This window comes from Zalophus californianus, chromosome 4 (genome assembly GCF_009762305.2).
Source record: "Zalophus californianus isolate mZalCal1 chromosome 4, mZalCal1.pri.v2, whole genome shotgun sequence".
Classification (NCBI taxonomy): domain Eukaryota; kingdom Metazoa; phylum Chordata; class Mammalia; order Carnivora; family Otariidae; genus Zalophus; species Zalophus californianus.
Window position 1 is genome coordinate 174,026,666 of NC_045598.1, and position 23,127 is coordinate 174,049,792.

At 39.5% G+C, this 23,127-nt stretch overlaps 1 protein-coding gene across 15 annotated transcripts in view; it reads left to right on the forward strand.

The window, feature by feature from the left end:
• The window catches only part of TBC1D31 (TBC1 domain family member 31), a 65,618-nt gene that overhangs the window by 20,048 nt on the left and 22,443 nt on the right, over positions 1-23,127 (forward strand). For 14 of the 15 annotated variants that reach the window (XM_027618734.2, XM_027618717.2, XM_027618725.2 and 11 more), the window contains 8 exons: positions 3,359-3,518; positions 5,925-6,125; positions 11,314-11,490; positions 14,161-14,240; positions 14,318-14,464; positions 16,065-16,198; positions 21,775-21,908; positions 22,229-22,408. In XM_027618734.2, the coding sequence (XP_027474535.1) occupies positions 3,359-3,518; positions 5,925-6,125; positions 11,314-11,490; positions 14,161-14,240; positions 14,318-14,464; positions 16,065-16,198; positions 21,775-21,908; positions 22,229-22,408 (1,213 nt within the window). Of the gene's footprint in view, positions 1-3,358; positions 3,519-5,924; positions 6,126-11,313; positions 11,491-14,160; positions 14,241-14,317; positions 14,465-16,064; positions 16,199-21,774; positions 21,909-22,228; positions 22,409-23,127 lie in introns of those variants that run through there. The other variant, XM_027618760.2, reaches the window with a different exon arrangement.

Genomic DNA, 23,127 nt, shown 5'->3' on the forward strand with positions numbered 1-23,127 from the left:
ATTACTACCTCCTAGTACCTACTGCATTGCCTTAAAGCAAAGCCCAAGCAATATCATTTCATCCATAAATATTTCAGTGTGTATCTCTAAAGAAAAGGGTCCTTTTTGGAACATAACCATAGTACTATTGTCACTTTTTTTTCCAAGTTTTTATTTAAATTCCAGTTCATTAACCCTTTTATCACACTTTTTAAAAATGAATAATTTCTGGGGCGCCTGGGTGGTTCAGTCGGTTAAGCATCTGCCTTCGGCTCAGGTCATGATCCCAGAGTCGTGGAATCGAGCCCTGCGTCGGGCTCCCTGCTCTGCGGGAGAGTCTGCTTCTCTCCCTCCCTCTGCCCCTCCTTCCACTCATGCTCTCTCTCTCGTTCACTCTCTCTCAAATAAATAAATCTTTAAAAAAAAAATGAATAATTTCTTAATATTGTCAAATATCTAGTCTTTGTTCAAATCAGGAACCAAACAAGGTTCACAGTGTCTTGGATGATATATATCCCTTTTTTAATGTTTTCCTTGCAATTTATTTGTTAAGGAACTGGTCATTTGTCCTATAGCACTCTCTGTATTTCAGGTTTTGCTTTTTGCATCCCTGCATTGGTGTTTAATATGACCCTCTTTTGTCTGTGTTTCTTGTATACTGGTCATACAGTAAATTGGAGGCTTGGTCTGATTCAGATTTGATTTGGGGTCAGGAAGACATGATAATGATAGGTTGTTTGTGTACTTTCATCAGACGAACACTTCTCTTGTGATATTAGTGGCCATCGATGATCATGACCTGGAACGAGTATTGCATTAGAGGTTAGCAAAATGGTGCTACGCTAATTCTGTCATTCCTTCTTCCCTTATTTACTAGAAACCTTCTATAAAAAGGAACTTGTTCTCATCAACTCTCTGGTTATTAGTTAGTTGCAAAGGAAAGGCAGGATAAATGCTCGATTTCCCTGTCTATAAAAAAAAAAATTTTTTTTTTTTTAAGTAGGCTCCATGCCCAGCATGGAGCCCAATGTGGGGCTCAATCTCACAACCCTGAGATCAAGAGTCAGACTAAGTAGGGCGCCTGGGTGGCTCAGTTGGTTAAGCAACTGCCTTCGGCTCAGGTCATGATCCTGGAGTCCCGGGATCCAGTCCCGCATCGTGCTCGGCAGGGAGTCTGCTTCTCCCTCTGATCCTCTTCCCTCTCGTGCTCTCTATCTCTCATTTTCTCTCTCTCAAATAAATAAATAAAATCGTTAAAAAAAAAAAAAAGTGTCAGACTAAGTTTAACCAACTGAGCCACCCAAATGCCCCTAAAAAATTTTTTATGAAAAATAATGGGTTGGTTTATTAGCATCTTTCAGAGGTGGCCAGTGAAGGCTTTGCCTTTAATCTTTGTGAATGAATGGATTTAAAAACAGTCGGCATGATTTAATCCATTGACATTATTCTTAGTGATGCTCCAGTTCTCTCATCTTTGACCCCTGGGATCCTTTCAATTTGGCTCTGAGCCCCTTTGATAAAACTCCAGTTGTCTGTTTTGAGTGCTCTCATTCTTTCTCATCTGATGAGATGTTCCAGGCTTATCTTAAACATTTTCTGTCCCAAACCTGGAATCAGCCATTTTTCTAAAGCGCCTGGGTTCGTTTTAGTGGGTAATGATATTTCAGAACCTAACCTGGATGCTAGGGGTACTCCTTGTGACTGATTTGGTCATTGTCTCGGCCTTTTCAGTGAAAGAGCTAGAAAATATATGTTATTTCCTTATTTTCTCTCACCCTCTTCTTGAATAAATCCCATCAACTGCACCAAATGATATCTTGAATTGGTCTGATCTTGTGCATTGTCACAGCTATTACCCTACTCCAACTACCCTGGTCTCTTTCAGACTCCTATAATAGTCTCCTTATTTGGTCTCCTTGTTTTCAATTTCATTTCATTTCCTTTTTTTTTTTTTAAGATTTTATTTATTTAGAGAGAGAGAGAGAACATGAGCAGTGGGGAGAGGGAGAAGCAGGCTCCCCTTGAGTAGGGAGCCCGACGTGGGACTCAATCCCAGGACTCTGGGATCATGACCTGAGCCGAAGGCAGACGCTTAGCTGACTGAGCCACCCAGGTGCCCCTCAATTCCATTTCCTAAAGTCAGTCTCTACATAGCAGATAGAGTGGGGGGGGGGGGTTGTTTTTTTGTGTTTTTTGTTTTTTAATTTTTTTTTCCGTAGGCTCCGTGCCCAGTGTGGGGCCCAATGCGGGGCTTGAACTCAGGACCCTGAGGTCAAGACCTGAGCTGAGCTAAGAGTCAGATGCTTAACTGACTCAGCCACCCAGGCACCCTGATAGAGTGGTCTTTTTAAGTCATAAGTCAAATCATGTCACTTCCTTATTGAACTCCCTTGAAAGGCTTTCCCTTGTATTTACAATAAAACCCGAACTCCCCATAATATCCCTGAGGCCTCTGTCATCTGGCCTCAGGTTTCCTCTCTTTCCTCCTGTTTCCTTTTCCTTTAACACAATTCCAGCCACACTTGAGTGTGACTTCTCTCTCTTCATTAGGTGGCTAACCTTATTCCTTTCTGAACACTCACGTGTTGACCAGTCTGGAATACCAGCCAGCATGGAATTCTTCCTCCAAATCATCCCATAACTGGCTCATTCACATTTTTTAGGGAGCAGACATTCCTCCTTTCCCAACTCTATAACTCCCATCTCATTTTATAGTCTTTATAGAACTATCGTCAGCTGAGATCAAGTTCATTTTTTTGCTTCCCTTCCTCTAGACTGAAAAATCCCACAAGAGCAGGGATCCTACCTGCCTTATTCACCATTTATGTCCCTGGTGCCTGAGATGATACCTGGCTTGTAGTAGACACTTTACAAGTCCTTGGTGAATGAATGAGCAACAGCATTGCAAGTTAATACAGCTTATTCTTTTCATACTGTATAAAAGTAGCTTGCTTTGAGCAGGAAAAAAAAGTTGGGGTTTTTGGGGTTTTCATGTATCGGTGCTGTCCCAACTCAGTATAGTCCTGTGTGAAATATAGAAGTTGGATTGAGATTATGCTATAAAAGATAAATGTTACTCAGAAATCCTCAATCAAGTGATCAAACAAGTACTTGGTAAGCTGATATCTTAGTAGAATAGGTAAAAAATATATATGCTGTGAACCTGAGCTTTCCTGTATGGTAGCCGCTGTATGGATGGGACTGTTTAGTAAAAATTAAATTATTTTATTTCCTCAGAAGCATTAGCCACATTTCAAGTTCTCAGTCACACGTGGCCAGTAGTGAGCATATCAGGCGGCACAGATCCTGTTGGATCATATTGGACAGTACTGCTGTAAACAGTCCACTTAGGCGTACTTTCTCACCTTTTGTTCTGCAGAGATGGTCGAATCCTGGCCGCTGGAGGGAAATCAAATCATCTTCACTTGTGGTGCTTGGAAGCTAAACAGCTCTTCAGAATTATTCAGATGCCTACTAAAGTTCGCGCCATCCGCCACCTAGAATTTCTCCCTGATAGTTTTGATGCTGGTTCCAATCAGGTTAGTAATATAAAGGTAGGACGTTATACAATTTCTGAACCATCTTTGCTCTTGTACCGTGATTATTACAAGGACTTGAAATTGCTAAGATTACGAAGAGTCTGAAATTGAAAAAAATTTACAATATTAGGTTCTGTATATTACTGACAACCTTTTTCTAAAATCAATATACTTTAAATTTATGTCATGCTTTACGGTTTACATGCTTTAGCATGTTATTTTTTATTTGCGTATAGGGAAGGTATTCTCACCATTACATAGACTGACATTAAAGCTTAGAAGCATTAAGTGACTTGTACAACTTTCCTATTAATTGTAAGGTTTAAAGGGGGGAGTAGAATTAAAATTTTCTCTGTGTTGTACTGTTTTATCTACCATAACTTGTTGCCTCAGTTTTATGAAGCATGTTTTCTTTGTATCTTGCCTTAGTTTACAAAGTATTCCCCCCTCTACATACTATTTTGTAAAAATTTTCTGTGCTCATGTATTTTATTCATTTTACTCTTTTTTTTAAAGTAGACTCCAAGCCCAGCATAGGGCTTGAACTCATGACCCTGAGATCAAGAGTCACATTCTCTACAGATTGAACCAGCCAGGCCACCCTCACACCATTTTTCTTTTTAACAGTTGAGTAGTCAGACCTTAACTTTCTTATTTTAAATTGACTGTTTTGAGTCTTGTACTTTAACAAGTTACATATAACTCATGACCCTGAGATTAAGAGTTGCATGCTCTGCCAGCCGAGCCAGCCAGATGCCCCAATGTAAGTTTTTTGAATAGATAGTGCATTTACAAGGTTGAAAACATAAAAAATAAATAAATAAAAAGCCAATGAAGTTGAAATCTCTTATTCTTCTCTCCCGTTTGCCCAGTTACTCACTCTCCATAACCACTGTTGTTCTAACACTCCTGTTTCTCCCACTTTCTTATGCAGCTTTGCACCTTGCTTTTCTTCACTTTTTTTTTTTTTTGCTTTTCTTCACTTAATTGACCTTGAAGATGGTCAGTACAGAACTTCATTTTTTTTTTTTACAGCTGCATAGTATTTCATAGTTTTTTAACCAATGCTTTGTTATTGGGCATTTAGCCTGGTTTTAGTCCTTCTTTATTACAAATAATGGTGCACTGAGGGATGCCTGGGTGGCTCAGTTGGTTAAGCGTCTGCCTTCAGCCCAGGTTCTGATCTCAGGGTCCTGGGATCGAGCCCCACATTGAGCCCTCCGCACTCAGCAGGGAGTCTGTTTCTCTCTCTTCCTCTGCCCCTCCCCCTGCTCGTGTTCTCTCTCTCTCAAATAAATAAAATCTTAAAACAAACAAACAAATAATGGTGCACTGAATAACTTTTTGCACACACCATTTCATACATCCTCTCCATAGGATAAAATCCCAGAGTTGAAATAGTAGTATTAGGATTATGTGCATCTATAATTTTGAGGATCTTGCCAAATTGCCCTCTAGAAAAGTTGCATCAACTGTGAGTGAGGGGGTTTCCTACAGCCTGACTCAACAGAAGAGATTGCCACCTTCAGACTGTCTCCAGCCACTCCCAGGCTGTCGTCTTTCATGTAACAAGTGACATCAGCATCTCATGCGGTCCGTGGCGGCACAGCTTGCCAGCCCCAGCATTGGGGAAAGAACCCGTGCATAGACAAGACAGTAAAGGGGTCTGTTGTGTATTGACTTATGCTTTTTTAGTACATGTTTTCAATTTTTCAAATTACATGAGTTAAAACTAAGTTTTTCCCCCTTTAAAAACTAGATTCCTTCTTACCCTTCCTTGCAGCCCACAGACTTTCTTTTCTCTATTCCCCAAATGTTACACCTGCCAGAGTCAGGTTTATGTGGGGGCAGCAGGACAAATGCTAGTTCTGATCAAGCTGTGGGGATGGTAAAGGAAAACAAACCCTCCCCCCTCCTTGCATCTGACAGCTAGAGTGGAGGTCAAAGTTAAGGACTGTCTAATCATCTGTATTCCCTCCGAAGGGATTAGTACAGATGCTCCCTGCCATAGTCTCCCAGGATGGGCACCTTGCTGGTGCTGGTCAGAGTCAGGCTTATCTGGGCCTCAATAGGGCAAATCTACATTAGGCGTAATTAGAGATTTTGAAATATATGATGGCTCTTTGCGAATATAATCTCTGACTATCTTCCCCTCAAACAAACAAAAAAAAAACCCATATATAGCTACATACACATATGTACATGTAAATGTGTCTAGTTTGATGTTTAGGGAGTTGACTTTTTTTTTTAAATGAAGGTATAATTGACATAAAACATTAGCTTCATAATGATTTGATATTTATATACATTGTGTAATGATCACTATAATAAGTCTAGTTAATGTCTGAGACATTGGACTTTTAAATGTGTTTTTGGAGCTCATATATTGTTTCTCTCTACTCTTAGGTTCTTGGAGTGCTAAGTCAAGATGGTGTAATGAGATTTGTTAATATACAGACTTGTAAACTTCTCTTTGAAATTGGGAGCCTTGATGAAGGAATTAGCTCATCAGTAATTAGCCCACACGGACGGTACATTGCATCTATTATGGAAAATGGAAGTCTGAACATATATTCAGTTCAAGCTCTAACACAAGAAATAAATAAGGTATGTTATCAAGTAAAGAATATCATGGGTTTTGTTTTGTTTTGTTTTAAGATTTTTTTATTTATTTACTTGACAGAGAGATAGAGAGCGCAAGCAGGCAGAGAGGCAGGCAGAGGGAGAAGCAGGCTCCCTGCTGAGCAGGGAGCCCGATGCGGGGCTCGATCCCAGGACCCTGGGATCATGACCTGAGCCGAAGGCAGACGCTTTTAACAACTGAGCCACCCAGGCACCCCTATCATGGGTTTTTTTTAAGATTTAAATATATCATCAAAAATAAAATCTTGGGGTGCCTGGGTGGCTCAGTCAGTTAAGCATCTGCCTTCAGTTCAGGTCATGATCCCAGGGTTCTGGGATCAAGCCCTGCATTGGGCTCCCTGCTCATCGAGGAGTCTGCTGCTGTGCTTTCCCTTTCCCTCTCTCTCTCAAATAAATAAATAAAATCTTAAAAACAAACAAAAACAAAAAAATAAAATCTTTATGCTCTGATTTTCTAAATTCCTTGGACTTTATCCATACTTCTGGGCTTTGTTTTGTTTTTTTTTTTTTCCTCTTCTCCCAAAGCCACATCTCTATGCTTTTTTTCCTTCCTCCATGATTTTAATCTTAAGTAATCTCCACCCCCAACGTGGGGCTCGAATTTACAACCCCAAGATTAAGATTCACATGCTCTACCGACTGAGCCAGCCAGGCCCCTTCACACTTTTCACAGCTATGCTCCTTTCTTAAGTTGCTGCCTGCCTAACAGGCATCTGTGGGGTCCCTATCCCATTCAGCGTGCCTGTCATGATCTCCTTCCCAAAAGAGATCTTCAGTCTGTCTCTTCATTTCTGTCTCAGTCTTTCTTCCCATCTTATAGGTTAGAAATCTTGGAGCACTACGACTGTTCCTGTACATCTTTAGATCTAGTCAATATCAAGTCATGGTTCTTAAGTTTGAAATAATATCTGTATAAGTGCTGCCTGTTGTCCATCTCCACGTTAGCTGTCCCTGTATTTGTACTCAGTAACTACTCTTGAGTTCAGTTATTTAAGCCAATACACCAAAACTCAGAGGGGCGCCTGGGGGGCTCAGTCGTTAAGCGTCTGCCTTCGGCTCAGGTCATGATCCCAGGGTCCTGGGATCGAGCCCCGCATCGGGCTCCCTGCTCAACCGGGAGCCTGCTTCTCCCTCTCCCGCTCCCCCTGCTTGTGTTCCCTCTCTCGCTGTGTCTCTCTCTGTCAGATAAACAAATAAAATCCTTAAAAAAAACTCGGAGCCCTCAGGGCCTGCCTCTGCCCATCAGTCCATCCTTTATATAGCATGTTTCTAAAATAATACTGTCATCATCATTTCTAAAATAGTGCTACTTTGGTGGCTCCCTTCCTTTTGTCTGCCACTTTAAGTCCAGACTCTGTAATCTTGTCTGGTCTGCTTGTCTAACTTACTTCCCCAGACTTGTAACTTCCCTCACTGTCCCCCCATAGACCCCATTCTCATTTCTACATCTGCTGCATTGTTCATTTCACCTAAAATATACTTCCCACTTCTCTTTTATGGTTATCTAGAATTTCCCTGGCTTGTTGCCGGGTCTCATTGTCTTTGTGCAGCCTTGTGAGGTCTGGGGCCGTTTCCTTGGCCCTGAGAGGGGCTTTGCTGATCACCTGGTCTAACGATTTCCTTTTATGGAGGAAGAAGCTCATGCCTCAGCCTCATCACACAGCTAGTCCTTAGCAGGGCCTGTGTTCTGTTCTTAAAATGATAGGCTTTTTGCTACGTGTCTGCTCCTTCTTGTCCTTTTTATCTTTTTTTTTTTTTTTTTTTTAGCTGGACAAGTAAGTGTCTTAACGCAGAAAAAAGAAAATCAAAAGATACGGATAAACAGACGAGACTCACGCAGTCTCTCCTTTCTTGGATGATTTTGAGGTGTATACTTCCCCAGGCTTTTTTTCCTATGTTTGTAAATGTAGAGGGTCCGTCCTCATTATTTATAGATTCTGTAAATATCAATTCACCTCCTGGTAAAAATACATTTGTGACCCAAGGCAGTAGTCAGCGCACAGTGACAGGTGTTCACACGTGCGGGGCAGCGCAGAGCTGAGCTGCCGGCCTGCCGTCCTCAGCCGAGCTCACAGCCGCCAGCACTTGGCCTCCTTATTTCCGCTCCCATCCTGCAAACCAGTGTCCTTTCCCTGGTCTGTTTGCGGTCACATTTTTCACATGTCTGTCCTTTTTGTTGTTTTTGCTCTTTAAAATGGACCCCCTGACACACACAGTACTGCAGTGCTAAGCACAAAAAGGTTGAGATGCATAAGCTTCGTTCAGGCACGTGTTATAGTGCTGTTGGCATGAGTTCAATGCTCATGAATCAACAATATATGTGAAATCAGTGTCTTTAAACACAAACATACACTAAACAAAGTTACGTCTTGATTGGCTGACAGAAATGCTGTGATCACTGGCTCACAAGGACCTAACTGTATTTCTCCTAGGATTGGTGATTCAGTATTTCCCTAACTCGGTACTTGTGGCTTCTTTATAGAACAGAACTACTGTGAATAGTGAGAATCTACTCTTGTGTGTGTGTGTGCTCACACGCACATGCGTACATTTTCTTTAACCATATGGAATTAGAGTCTACTGTTCTCGTAAACTTTAAAAACTTTAATAACATTATTTGCTCTTAATGGGACTTTTCAGCTTAGCTGAATTTTGCAGGAGCTAGGTACATGTTATTAGTAGAAGCGGGGAGAGATCCGAGAAAAACCAAAGTAAGAGTAAGTCAGTGACTTCCTCTCTGCTGTTTGTTAAGCAAATTAACATCATATTGACCGGAAAAGCTGGAGTATAACAGGAGGAGGAGGATCTTTTTTTCTTTTTCTTTTGTACACATCACCAGTGTCTTCCTGGCTATTGAAGGCTTACACGAATGCTCAGGTCTGTAGTTCCTATAGAACTGACCCATGTTCCATTCCTTCAAGTCCTGTTTTTTGGCCATTGGAGAATTATTGGTGTTAATTGTGCTAATAAGTAAGCTAATTGCTACTTCTTTGTTGAAGTTTTAACACTACTAAGGTATTGGCTCTGCAGGTCATATCTCAGGCCCTAACTTTTGGGAGATTGTATTTCGTGGAAGCACATGAAGTTCAAGAGAAAAAACGTGGCACTAGAATAAAAATTTTAATAAAAATTGAGAAGAATGGATTGAGGTTAGAAAGATGGGCAATATTTAGAAGTCAGACCATTTCTAATTGCATTTCATAGATAAAGAATTGAAAAATTAAATCATAGAATAGGTGGCCATCATACTTTTTTTTTGGTCAGAGCTATTGTTATACTTTCCATTATCCTTGTGTTTTTTTCTAGATATGAATAAATGACCGTGTATCCGAGAAAAACACTATTTAAAAAATCTTCTAGAAACAGTTACAACTTTAAATGCTTTTTATAATAATTTTAAAACAAAAATTTAGTATCTATGCCATGTGTATTATCACATTACCTACTGTATACATTTTACAGTGTTATGTATTCATCGTACTGCAGTTGGCAATAGGGAAGACTTTTTTTAAAGATTCTATGTATTTGAGAGCACGAGACAGAGAGCATGAGCAGGGGGTTGCGGGGAGGGTAGAGGGAGAAGGAGAAACAGACTCCCCGTCAAGCACGGACCAGACACAGGGCTCAATCCCGGGACCCTGAGTTCATGACCTGAGCTGAAGTCAACCGTGTTACCCGACTGAGCCACCCAGGCGCCCCAGAGAAGACTTTTTTGGATTCAGACAGTAGGCTGCAAGTTTCAAAAGCAGAAGTCCTAAACCTCTGAAGATAACATGAGAAAAATCTTAGAAACCTCAAAGTAACTTTTTAGTAGTCTATGTTATGGAAAAGGGTCAAGATGTTTGCTTTGTTCTGCTTTATTCTTTTGGGAGTGTGAGGGGAAGAGGTCAAAAAGTTTGGTGTCCTTTTCAGAGAGCTTTCCTGAGGAGTGGTGATTCATTTTCATTAGACATTATCTTGGAAGATCACTGTTCTGGCTTTCATGACAATGTGAATACGAGGTACTGTGTCTAACATGTGTTTTTCTGAAATCTGATGTGTTAATTTGGACATATGGGGTCTTCCCTGTGTTCTCTGTTTTCATATGAAAGCAATTGGCACTTTGGCTTTCAGAAAAATTTTTTAAAAATCACACATCCACCTAGTCTTTGATTTGGGTCTGGGCTAATTACTAAGGAAACTTGGAGCAATGAAGGCCTCAAACATTTAAATGGTCTGTGAAAGCCATTGTACTTTCATTAATATTTAGAACTCAGGAAGCCTGAGTTACCTTATCTGCTCATTTCCTTTGAACAAGGAAGATCTTTTGATTTTAAAGTGGTATTATTCATAGAGAAAATGTGTTAGTGAATCATTTTTCCTTAAGTAAATCGTTGGGGTTAATTTTCTTGTTATTTTCCCATAGAAATGAGGATTAAGACTCTAAGTGGTGCTGTCCAAATTGCCCGTTAAGCTGTTGATGCCATAGGGGACTAACAGCCTTCTCTGTGGAGCCAGGGACAGAGGCAGGCGTCCCATGCCTCTAGAGGAATATCATTTGACCTCTCTCAGAAATTCACTTGAGCCCAAAGAATATTAGGGTGCTTCTCTCCCCATTCTAGGAGGGCCCCTCGTCCAACTGTGCCTTCTCTGCTGATTATCACCAAACTACTAACTTTATTGCGCAAGTATATAGAAAAATGGATTGGGGCATCTGCCTTCGGCTCAGGTCATGATCCTGGGGTCCTGGGATTGAGCCCTGCATTGGGCTCCCTGCTCAGTGGGGAGTCTACTCCTCCCTCTGCCTCTGCCCCCCACCCCCCTCATGCTTGCTCGCTCTCTCTCGTGCTGTCTCTCAAATAGATAAGTAAAATCTTTTAAAAAAAAATGGATTGATATACTATGATTTAAGGCCAGCTTTCAAGGGATAATTAAATTCTCTATTGTTAATCAGGTATCTTTATTGTGTTCTTCAAAGGAATTTGGCAGAAATTTGTTTTGATTTAATGACAAGGAAACATTCTTGGATATTTTATGTACACTTTTTGCTTGAAGAATAATGATGTATGTTAAGGCACATCATGAAATTGATCACAACAAATTTTGTAAATCCTACGTGGACAGGTCTCTTTTCCAAGGATAACCACTAGATTTTATTTTTTCCCCCTTTTAGCCACCTCCTCCCTTAGTGAAAGTGATTGAAGATTTGCCCAAGAGTAAACTGAATTCTGGTGACCTTAAGATAAAAGTAACAACAGGAAGAGTACTGCGGCCAGCAAAATCAAGGGAAAACAAAATACAAACCAGAATACTAAAGCAAGACCTGGCTGGTAGTTTTGAAAATAAAGAGGTAAGAATATGTTATAATTACATTTTTGTTTGTCATGACTGCTGTGGACAAGATTGATGATACCTTAGGCCATCATCACTCTTCTCTCTCTCAGAAGTTAAAGGAAAGAAAAGAGAAGAAAGGTGTAACTGAAGTTATAATGTGCCTTCTAAATTTTAAGTATGTAATTAGTATATGTTTATGGTTTTTAAAGAAGTCAAACAGTATAGAATTGCACTGTCCAGTATGCTAGCCACTAGCCACATGTGGCTACTGAGTACCTGAGATATGCCTAGTCTGGACTGAGATGCGCTGTATACAGCAAATACTCATCCCATATTGAAAACTTCATATAAGCAGAAGAAATAAAATATCTTGGAGTGCCTGGCTGGCTCAGTCAGAAAAGCATGTGACTCTTGATCTTGGGGTTGTGAGTTCAAGCCCCACTTTGGCTGTAGAGATTACTTAAATAAGTAAATACATTTTTTAAAAAGGAATATAAACAGGGTGCTGGGTGGCTCAGTTGTTAAGTGTCTGCCTTCGGCTCAGGTCATGATCCCGGGGTCCTGGGATCAAGCTCTGCGTCGGGCTCCCTGCTCGGCAGGAAGCCTGCTTCTCCCTCTCCCACTCCCCCTGCTTGTGTTCTCCTGCTCTTGCTGTGTCTCTCTGTCAAACAAATAAATGAAATCTTTTAAAAATAAATAAATAATTCCATTAATATATAGTGTATATAGTGTATTATTAGTTTCAGGGGTAAAATTTAGTGATTCATCAGTTGCTCATTACATATAACACCCAGTGCTCATTACAACACATGCCCTCCTTAATGCCCATCACCCAATTATCCCATCCCCCACCAAGCTCCCCTCCAAAAATATTGGTTAGTTTTAAAAAGCTAACCTAGCAGGCACAAGTCTAGCTGTTAAAGATTGGACAATATTGTTCCTGTTCAGGGATTGAGAAAATAGGCTGAATGATAGCTCTGAGACATGGTCTGACCTCAGCTTTCCTGAGAATTTATAGGAGGCTTTTCTGAGAAAACTGAGGACATGATCACAGTTGACTTCTGGGAAATAAAAGAGGCACCACCATCATCAGGGCATCTGGCAGTGTTCTAGTGTGAGTCAAATTCGGAAATCCTACAGAAATGTGTCAGGGAGCGGGCTGCTTCTAAGCAATCCGTCAAGGAGCGGGAGTAGGTCAAAGTAGAACCCATGTTCGGGGTGAAATGCATCTCGTCCACTAATTTTGGCGTCGGGATATGGACGGGGAAGCAGGAACTTCATCTGTCTGTGGTCAAGATAAGAACAGATAAAACTCAGGCCAAACTCACCTGGGCGTTTTATCTTTGTTTACAAAGAGGTTCCAGTGGCAGCAGGTGTCTTGCAGATGACGGGAATGAATGTGTCTCTTTCCTAGAGCCTATTGCCCCAGCCTTCAGTCTCTGGCGCATGGCTCTCAATGGGGGATCTTCATTCACCATCATCTTGGGTTTTCCCTTCACCCCCTCTTATGTTGGATTACCTGTTTTTTATGGTAAAATAAAAGGAGGGGCATTGAACTAAGTCAGAAAATCTGGCTTTGAGTCTTGAGCCAAGACTTATTGAGCAGGTTTGTGCCACTGAGCTCTGACCTACCTGTTTTCTCAAAGAAAATACAACATCCCATCTGTTTCGTTGAGTTGTTAGCATCAAATGAGGTCATCTCTGAAAATGGCTTTATCATCCCCAAATCTATAAAGTAATTTTCCATCAAGATAAAAATTGACTTAAAAGTAAGAAGGGGGAGGGGCACCTGTGGCTCAGTCGTTAAGCATCTGCCTTTGGCTCGGGTCATGGTCCCAGGGTCCTGGGATTGAGCCCCACATCGGGCTCCCTGCTCGGCGGGAAGCCTGCTGCTCCCTCTCCCTCTGCCCCTGCTTGTGTTCCTGCTCTCGCTGTGTCTCTTCTGTCAAATAAATAAAATCCTAAAAACAAAAAAAAAGTAAGAAGGGGGGAAAAAAGTGAAAGGGTGGGGAGAGAAAGAAGGAAGAAAATACCAGGATGCGTTGCTCTTGCCGCTGGGATTAGCAGGTGACAGCCCACGGGCCACATCTGGCTCCTCCAGCTAAGAATAAGTTTCACATTTTTAAATGTTTACATTTTAAGTATCTTCATAATATCCTTGATTTTATCTCTTGACCCACAAAGCCTAAAACATTTACTCTCTGACCCTTTACAGAAAAAGTTTGCCAAACCCAGGTCTAGGGTGATATGTCATGAACTCTATCTACTGTGTACATGTGCACTGGAGAGAGAGAGAGAGAGAGGGGGAATGGAGAGTCCCATTTTGTAAAAATATTTTTTTACTGCGTGTAGTGTTCTAAAATTGGAAAGCTACGGGGTACCTGGGTGGCTCAGTCAGTTGAGCGTCCAACTCTTGGTTTCAGCTCAGGTCATGATCTCAGGGTCGTGAGATCGAGCCCTGCATCAGAATCCATGCTCAGCGTGGTGTCTACTTGAGATTCTTTCCCCCTCTGTCTCTGCTCCTCCCCCTGCTCATTCCTCCCTCCTCTAAAATAAATAAATAAATGAATAAAATCTTTAAATAAATAAGTAAGTAAAGCTGGAAAGCCACTGTGGGCTAGATGACCTTTTCAGTTTTGTGATTATGTCACTTACTGATATTATTTATTTATTTTTTTTTTTAAAGAATGAGTTGTCCGATGGCTTAAACAAAAAGCGTTTACAAGTCTTATTAAAAGGCTATGGTGAATATCCAATGAAATACAGGTAAAATTTACTTTCTTTCATGTTAAATCAATTAACCCCCCAAATTTTTCTTGGTTAAAATTACGTTTTTGTTCCAGAATGTTCATTTGGCGTTCTCTTCTACAACTGCCTGAAAACCATACGGCATTTAGCAGCCTGGAAGATAAGGGTGTTCATGTGGCATTTCTCAACCTTCAGCAGAAATACCCCATCAAAAGCAGGAAACTACTCAGAGTATTACAGAGGTATGTTCGGTATATCACAGCAATGTGTGTATCTTCCTAGAGATATTTATTAATTACAAATGGGAAGATAGTAATTTTATAGTAGAGAAACTTGGCCGATACTACCTTAACCAAGTAGTCAGATTTAAAATCACCAGTAATAATACACATCAGTATGTTGTACATCACTTTCTTGGTATTCTTGCCAGAAATTTATAACCTCACTCTAAAATTGTGAGAAAACATTGAGGGACAATCTATAAAATAACTGTGTGGTATTCCTCAAAAATGTCAGTGTCCAAAAGATAAGAAACTGGGAGCTTCCACATTGGAAGAACCTATGGGGACTTAGCAAAGAAATACAGTGTTGCATCCTAGATTGGCAAAACGAAAAAATGACATAGCAAAATGGGAAAAATGATAAAATCTGAATGAAGTCTGATTTAGTTAATAGCACAGTACCAGTGTTAATTTCCTAGTGTTGATAATTGTACTATATTTATGCAAGATGTTAACAGAGTAATTTGAGTGAAAGGTATACAGGAACTCTCTACTGATTTTGCAACTTTTTGTAAACCTAAAACTATCTCAAAACAAAAGGTTTTTAAAAAAGGGAAACCTTAAAAGTATCAGAAGTAAAGGTGGGAGAATTATAGCCCTAGAGTAAGGCAAGCCTTTTTAAACCTGACATATCCAGAAGAGATTGCTATGAACACGAACGTCTACATGTAAAAAAATTCCCCAGAGACATATGTAAAACTGAGAAAGTATATACAAAACATAGGACAAGTAAAAGACTGGTTTCTATATGAAGTATTCATTTAAATGAGCGTGGAAAGGACCAACGAATAAAAAATGGAAAAAGGATTGAATGTGTAGTTCATAGGTGGGGTTATGGTTCTTAGACATGAAAAGATGCTGTACCTCCCTTATAATAAATGCCAATTAAAATTACAATGAAAATATGTATACACGTATACATTTAAAACCACATTGAAATACCATTTCTCACCTAGACTAAAGGTTTAAAAAGAAGGTTGATAATAAAACACATTGGCCAGAGTGAGAAAATGGGCATCCCTTTACTCTGCTAATGAGAATGCGAATAGACACTATTTTTGCAAAGAATAATTTGGCACTGGCTATTGAAATTAATGCACATGTTTTTTGATTCAGCAATTCCACTTCTAGGAATTTATCCAAATCTATATTCCTACATGAAGAATGATGTAAATAAAACATTAAGCATGGCATTATTTATAAAGGATTAGAAACAACTTAAATGCCCAGTAAGGCCAAGTTAAAGAAATTAGGTGTATCTATACAAAACTATCTTGTATCAAAGCTCCACATCTACTGATAATGAACTATTTCCAAGATACTATTAAGTGAAAAACACAAGGTGTAAAACAATGTTTATACCAATCTTTCTGATTTTTTAAAAAAGGATCTCTACTTTTAACAGTGGTTCTGGGGAAGTAAGCTAGATGATAAAGGTAGGAGGGAGAATTTTCATCAAATATACCTTCCGTAGCAAATTTTTTATCAGGTGAATATATTATTTAGTCAAATTTTAATAATAAACTGTTCTCTGGTCTTTATTTCCTTATCTGATTCACAGAACCCTATCTGCATTAGCTCACTGGTCTGCCATCTTTAGCGACACACCATATCTTCCGCTCTTGGCATTTCCATTTGTAAAATTATTCCAGAACAACCAACTCATTTGTTTTGAAGTTGTTGCTACTCTCATAAGTAAGTACGTAAGTATTAAATAATGAAACCAAGAGTGGATTTCCTGTATATTTTTGTGATGTCTTTGCAGCTTTGTAACATTTAACAGTTCTGGTGTTGAACAATCAGATAGAGAGCACGTAATGGACAGTTCAGACATTTATACGTAAACCTTTTTATTTACAAGAAAATTTGGATAGCTGCATCTTAGAAGATACTGTTACAGGTTAGATTTTGTTAGTAAGACGGAAGCAGGGGCGCCTGGGTGGCTCAGTCGGTTAAGGGTCTAGCTCAGGTCATGATCTCAGGGTCCTGGGATGGAGCCCTGCATCCAGCTCCCAGCTCAGTGGGGAGCCTGCTTCTCCCTCAGCCCCTCCCATCCCTGTTTGTGTGCGCACGCGTGTTCTTTCTCAAATAAATACAATCTTTAAAAAAACAAGTAAGAAGGAAGCAGATGCTTCACTTACTGAACATCAGTTATTATTCATAGGATTGTAGTAAGTATGTAAGGGATTTAGCACACAGTGCCTGTCGTGGAGGGTGCTGACTGCTGTCCTCATTCTCAGCATCCAGAGCGAACATTTCTTGAGAACTTCCTGTGTACCAGGTACCATTCTCTGTGTTTTGCCTTTAATAACTTATCTAAATCTTACGACAGTCCTATGAGGTAGGTGTTGTTAATTTCCTTTTTATAACTGAGGAAACTGAGGCACACACAGCTTAAGTTCCCAAGGGTAGGTTGGTGGCAGAACGAGGATTTGAACCCAGGCAGGCTCTTGCCTGTCCTGCGAACCATTCTGTTTACCCTTGCCATCAACAACATCTACTCCGAAAAGTGAGTCCTTTTTTTCATATTAGTATAATTAGGCCAGTTAAACAGTCAATAAATTGAATCCAGTTATAGATTGGTTTAACAAAAATAACCAATTTTATATGTATTTTAAATTGCTTTAAAAGGTTTTCTTGTACAAAGGAGATAAGCACTTAACTGTAATTACCGTAAAATTTTGAAAAATAGAAATAAAAAGATTCAAGCATACATATTGTGAATATTATAGTGTATTTCTCTTTTTTTTGTTCATTTAATTGCATTATATTTGTTTTGATAAATTTTTACTGATTGGAGAAAATATAGGAAAACATACAAAAGAAAAGAAAATTCACCAGTGTTCCTCCTCCTCAATAATCTTTGATATAATATATTGATGAATTTCTTTTTTTTTTTTAAAGATTTTATTTATTTATTTGACAGAGACACAGCGAGAGAGGGAACACAAGCAGGGGGAGCGGGAGAGGGAGAAGCAGGCTTCCCGCTGAGCAGGGAGCCCGATGCGGGACTCGATCCCAGGACCCTGGGATCATGACCTGAGCCGAAGGCAGACGCTTGACGACTGAGCCACCCAGGCACCCTATATTGATGAATTTCTTATAAGAGCATTTTCCCCAAATCATTAAATATTCTTGAAAAACATAATTTGTTTAATATAATATATAATAACTGTGTAATATAATATTCCATCATATAGCTGTATCATCGTTTAGTCCCCCAATTGCTAGACCGTTAGTTTTCTTTAAGTAATTTTTCCATATTTTTTAAGCAGTTTTTTTTTTTTTAAGATTTATTTATTTATTTTGAGAGAGTGAGAATGAGAGAGAGAGAGAGAGTACATGAGAGGGGGGAGGGTTAGAGGGAGAAGCAGGCCCCTCGCTGAGCAGGGAACCCGATGCGGGACTCGATCTCGGGACTCCAGGATCATGACCTGAGCCGAAGGCAGTCGCTTAACCGACTGAGCCACCCAGGCGCCTAGGAATTTAAGCAGTTTTTTAAAATTTTTGTAATTACACTACTTTTTTCTTTTTTAAGATTTTTTATTTGTTTGAGAGAGAGCACACGAGCTAGAGGGAGGGGCAGAGGGAGAAGCCTTACTTCCTGCTGAGCAGGGAGCCTGACACGGGGCTCAATCCCAGGACCCTGGGATCATTACCTGAGCCAAAGGCAGACGCTTAACTGACTGAGCCACCCCGGCGCCCCTATACTACTTTTTATTTAATATGTTAAGTACATTTCTCTTTTTATATATTGACTAATATTCTTTTTTTCCCCCTTATGACTATAATATTCTATAATGTGAATGTACTAGTTTAATCTGTTGTTGGACATTTAGGTTATTTCTAACTTTTACCTAAAGAAACAATGTTACAACTATCTTCACATACAAATATGTATAATATTTTCTCTTAGTCAATTCCTAGAATTGGTATTATTAGGTCATAAAATATGAATATTCTGGGGCGCCTGGGTGGCTCAGATGGTTAAGCGTCTGCCTTTGGCTCAGGTCATGATTCCAGGGTCCTGGGATCAAGTCCTGCATCGGGCTCCGGGGAGCCTGCTTCTCCCTCTGCCTCTGCCTCTCTCTCTCTCTCTCTCTCTCTCTCTCTCTCTCTGACTCTCATGAATAAAAAAATAAAACATTTAAAAAAGTAAATAAAATATGAATATTCTAATTGATTCCTTAAAAGGGTTATACTAGTTTACCCTGGCAGTAACACTCGGAGTTTTAAAAGGAAAAGAAGCAACTCAACAACAAAAAGACAAATAATCCAACTTTTATATGGGCAAAGGCCTTGATTAGACTTTTCTCCAAAGAAGATACACAAATGGCTAATGAGTACATGAAAAGATGCTCTGGATCATTAGTTATTAGGGAAATGCAAATCAAAACCACACTGAGATACCACTTTATACCTTCTAGGATGGCTACAATTTAAAAACAGGAAAAAAACAAGTGTTGGCAAGAATGTGGAAAAATTCTAGCCTTCATACATTGCTTGGAAATGTAAAATGGTGGTCACTGTAGAAAATTGGCAGTTCCTCAAAAAGTTAAACATAAAATTACCATATAATCCAGCAATTGCACTCTTAGGGATATAGCCAAAAGAATTGAAAACAGAGACTCAAACAGATACTTGTAGGTGACTATCCATGGTAGCGTTTTTCCCAGTAGCCAAAAGGTGGAAACAGCCCAAGTATCGTCATCATCATTGTTAACAGATGAATGGATAAACTATGTATATAGTATATATAGTATATGATGGAATATGATTTAACCATATAAAGGAATAAACCCTGAAAGCTAGGCACAAAAGGACAAATTTATATGAAATATTTCAAATAGGAAATTTATGGACACACAAAGTAGATTAGAGGTTACCAGGGGTTGGAGGAGGTGGGAACGGGAGGTTAGTCCTGAATGGGTACAGAGTTAATGTTTGGGGAAGGATTTTGCAAATAGTGATGGTTGCACAACATTGTGCATATAGTTAATGACACTGAATTGCATACTTAAAAATGGTAAAATGGCAAATGATATTTTACCCTAAGAAGAGCTGTTTATATGTAAGTAAGCATGCAAAACTGTTTTTTATTTCCAGTAAAGTCTTGTTATATCGCTGGAGTATGATTATGTGCTGAGGAATTGATTTTCTCTTCTAAGCCTGAAATTTAAATCTAAAAGATCCATCATAGTCAGCATGAGTAGCTGTGAATTTTCACGAAGGGTCTCAAACTAGTTTTATTCAAGAAACATTTACTGAGCTCCAACTAAACATTAGCACTGCTTGCGATACACCGTTGTTCTGGCTTTTTAAGGTTCACAGTCTAGTTGGGACCTGGGAAAAAGGAATACAGTCACTTTGAAGTATAATTTGGGATATATTTATAAAAAGTCATCTTTAAGCACTCTTTACAGTCTCTTTTATGACCAAGAGGGAGTTCTTCTGGTTTAGCCAAGGATCTCCACACAGTTACTTCTCTTTATTCTCTTCTCTGGTGAGTTCTGTCTCTGGGTCCTCTACCCATACTTCTGTTGTGGTGACACCATGCAGAATAGAAGAAGAGAAGGCAAACCCTGTTGAAGCAGCGTTTCCCTCGTGCCTAATTGAGAACAGTGTTCTCTTGATGAAGATTAGTTATAAAAATCTGAGCTGTGTGTGTGTGTGTGGTGTTTTAAAATTCCTAGGACTAGGGGCGCCTGGGTGGCTCAGTCGGTTAAGCAGCTGCCTTCGGCTCAGGCCATGATCCCAGGTCCTGGGATCGAGCCCTGTGTCGGGCTCTCTGCTTAGCAGGGAGCCTGCTTCTCCCTTTCCCACTCCCCCTGCTTGTGCTCTCTCTCTCTCACTATCTCTCTCTCTGTGTCAAATAAATAAAAATAAAATCTTTAAAAATAAATAAATCAATTAATTAAAAAAATAAAATTCCTAGGACTAGCAGTATCTGAGACATGATAGACACTTAGCATGTGTTGCTGAACTGGGTTTTTCTTTTAAAGTTAACTTAAGAGCAGCAGTTAAAGAAGCTGAAAGAATTTCTTTCAAAGCTTAGTTTTTGCAAGAGTTTATTTATGCCTTAATTATTAACTCACATTTACTTACTAATAAATAATTAACTTCTGAAATTAGTAGGCCCTTTATAACCAGATGTAATCCAAAATTCTGCCGATCTAAGCCTTCTTTTGCTAATATGAGAAAGGAGATCTTATTGCCAAAGGATGGAACCACAATTCAGTGTTTAAAATAAAAATCCGAATTTAATAATTAAGGAGGGCTGTGGTGATTAGATGTAGTCCATTGAGTGAAACTAACTGATCCTACCAGCGTTTTTAGGAGAATGTTTTGGGGATTCTAGTGGTTACTCAGTGAGTTAATGTGAGCTTTAGAAGCATCTTGAGCAGAATAGATTCTGCTTTGCACTGGCTGACTTTCAGAGAATCCCTCAGTCACTGGCCGGTTTTCAAAGTCAGGTTTACTGAATAAGTTGTCGTCGATGGCTTAGATTTAAAACCAGTTCTGGTGGTTACTTGTTATCACGGCCGTAGAACAGTCACTCTTGTCCCAGTAACAGGGACGTGTTTATTCTGCTATTATAACATTTAATGGATAGGGGTATGATACATGCCCATTTGTTTTTATGTGTTGCTATTGATGTGTAAGAGTATAATCTTGGGGGCGCCTGGGTGGCTCAGTTGGTCAAGCGTCCAACTCTTGGTTTCGGCCCAGATCCTGATCTCAGGGTCATGATGTTAGGCTACACCTTGGGCATGGAGTCTGCTTAAAATTCTCTCTCTCCCTCTGCCCCCCACCCCCCACCCCTGCTCACGCTTTCTCAAAAAAAATTAGTAATTTTGAACATTTCTTGTAAACTTTTCTAATTTTGATTAGGTATGAATTTGAGTAGATTTTAGGAGATTGTCAAGACTTCAGAAGGAATCTTTTGTAGAAGGGTCATTTTGTTAACAAGGAGAAGCAGGAAGCAGAGCGCCCTATAGGAAGATCAGCATACTTTGGGAAGTTCTGTTTGTTTTAATGGACACTTCCTCATTGACTGCTCTCAGTTGAAGAAATTGGCCAATTCTATAAACCTAAAATATGATGTTAACATGATGCAACTTTAAAATCGATGGTTCTAGAACTTAAAGAGTTGTCATGTTTTCTTTATTAATGGGCATATTGAGGACATAGAGTGGATTCATGTAAGAATTGCAGAATCCTTTGATAATATAGAATGCTAAAGATAGATTTTCAATTTTTTTTCTTCATAGTCAATTGGTGTCAACACTGGTTTGAATATTTCCCTAACCCTCCCATCAATATTCTCAGTATGATAGAAAATGTTTTGGCATTCCACGACAAAGACCTGCTGCAGCACTTCATAGATCATAACATAACTTCCCAGGTAAGAAGTATGAGGTTTTTAGGATAACATGACTAATCTTGGAAGCTAACATTGGTTCTGGTATAAGTAAGACAGACTTTTCTTGGAAGAGTATAGTAAAGAACATACTACTTTTTGTATTTTTAACAGTATTCCATTCTTTTTCTTCATTAAACTGCTTTCCCAAAAGTCTATAAAGAAAGGTCCATATTAAGGCAGTTCTTTTCAGAATTGTTTTGAATATAATGGTTTTAACAGCTACCTCAAATGTAAGAGAGTATTAGCAAGGACTTAATGACTTTTCCATAGAAAACTAATAAGTTTTTCCTTATTTATTTTAGCTGTATGCATGGCCTCTTCTTGAAACTGTTTTTTCAGAAGTACTAACAAGAGAGGAGTGGCTAAAATTGTTTGATAACGTCTTTTCCAACCACCCCTCGTTCCTCCTGATGACTGTGGTAGCCTACAACATACACTGTAGAGCTCCTTTGCTCAACTGCAGTCTTAAAGATGATTTTGAGGTAAATATCCTTGTTCTTAAGTAGCAGTTCTGGAGTTTCATTTATTTCTATTGAAGAATGGATACATTTATTGAGTACCCTTGGCATGTCGGGTACTGGTGCCAGGTGGGAGTAGTGGAGTGGAGAGCAAGGTATACACACCCTTACTCTGACATTGTTGGTCGATAATCCAACAGACAGTCACAGCACACTATTTGTCTTAAGTCGTAGCTTCAGAAAAGAAACACAGTAATACTGGAGCTTAGTGCTTGTTCCCTGTGTAAAGGATGTTTACCAGTTGAGTCATTGCTAATTCCTTGGGTGGTTTTATCAGTGACCCATCCAGTTTCTGACAATCTGGATGCTTATTACACATATGAAATGGTTACTCTGAGAATTTTGAGATATGGCAGGAAGGTTACTTGAAAGCGTTAGAGGAGGTTTTTAAAAGGAGAGGGGTCAGTTGGTTAAGTGTCTGACTGAATTGGTTAAGATCATGATCTCAAGGTCGTGGGACGGAGCCCCACGTCGGGCTTCGCACTCAGCGGGGAGTCTGCTTGTCGCTCTCCCTCTGCCACTCGCCCCGCTCGTATGTGTTCTCTCTCTCTCTGTCTCTCAAATAAATAAATACAGTCTTAAAAAAAAATAAGTAAAAAATAAAAGGAGAGATTCTTTTGGTAAACAGGATGAATTGGGTTTGTTACTTATTTTGTGGTTCCTGTCAAACTTTATTTTTTTAA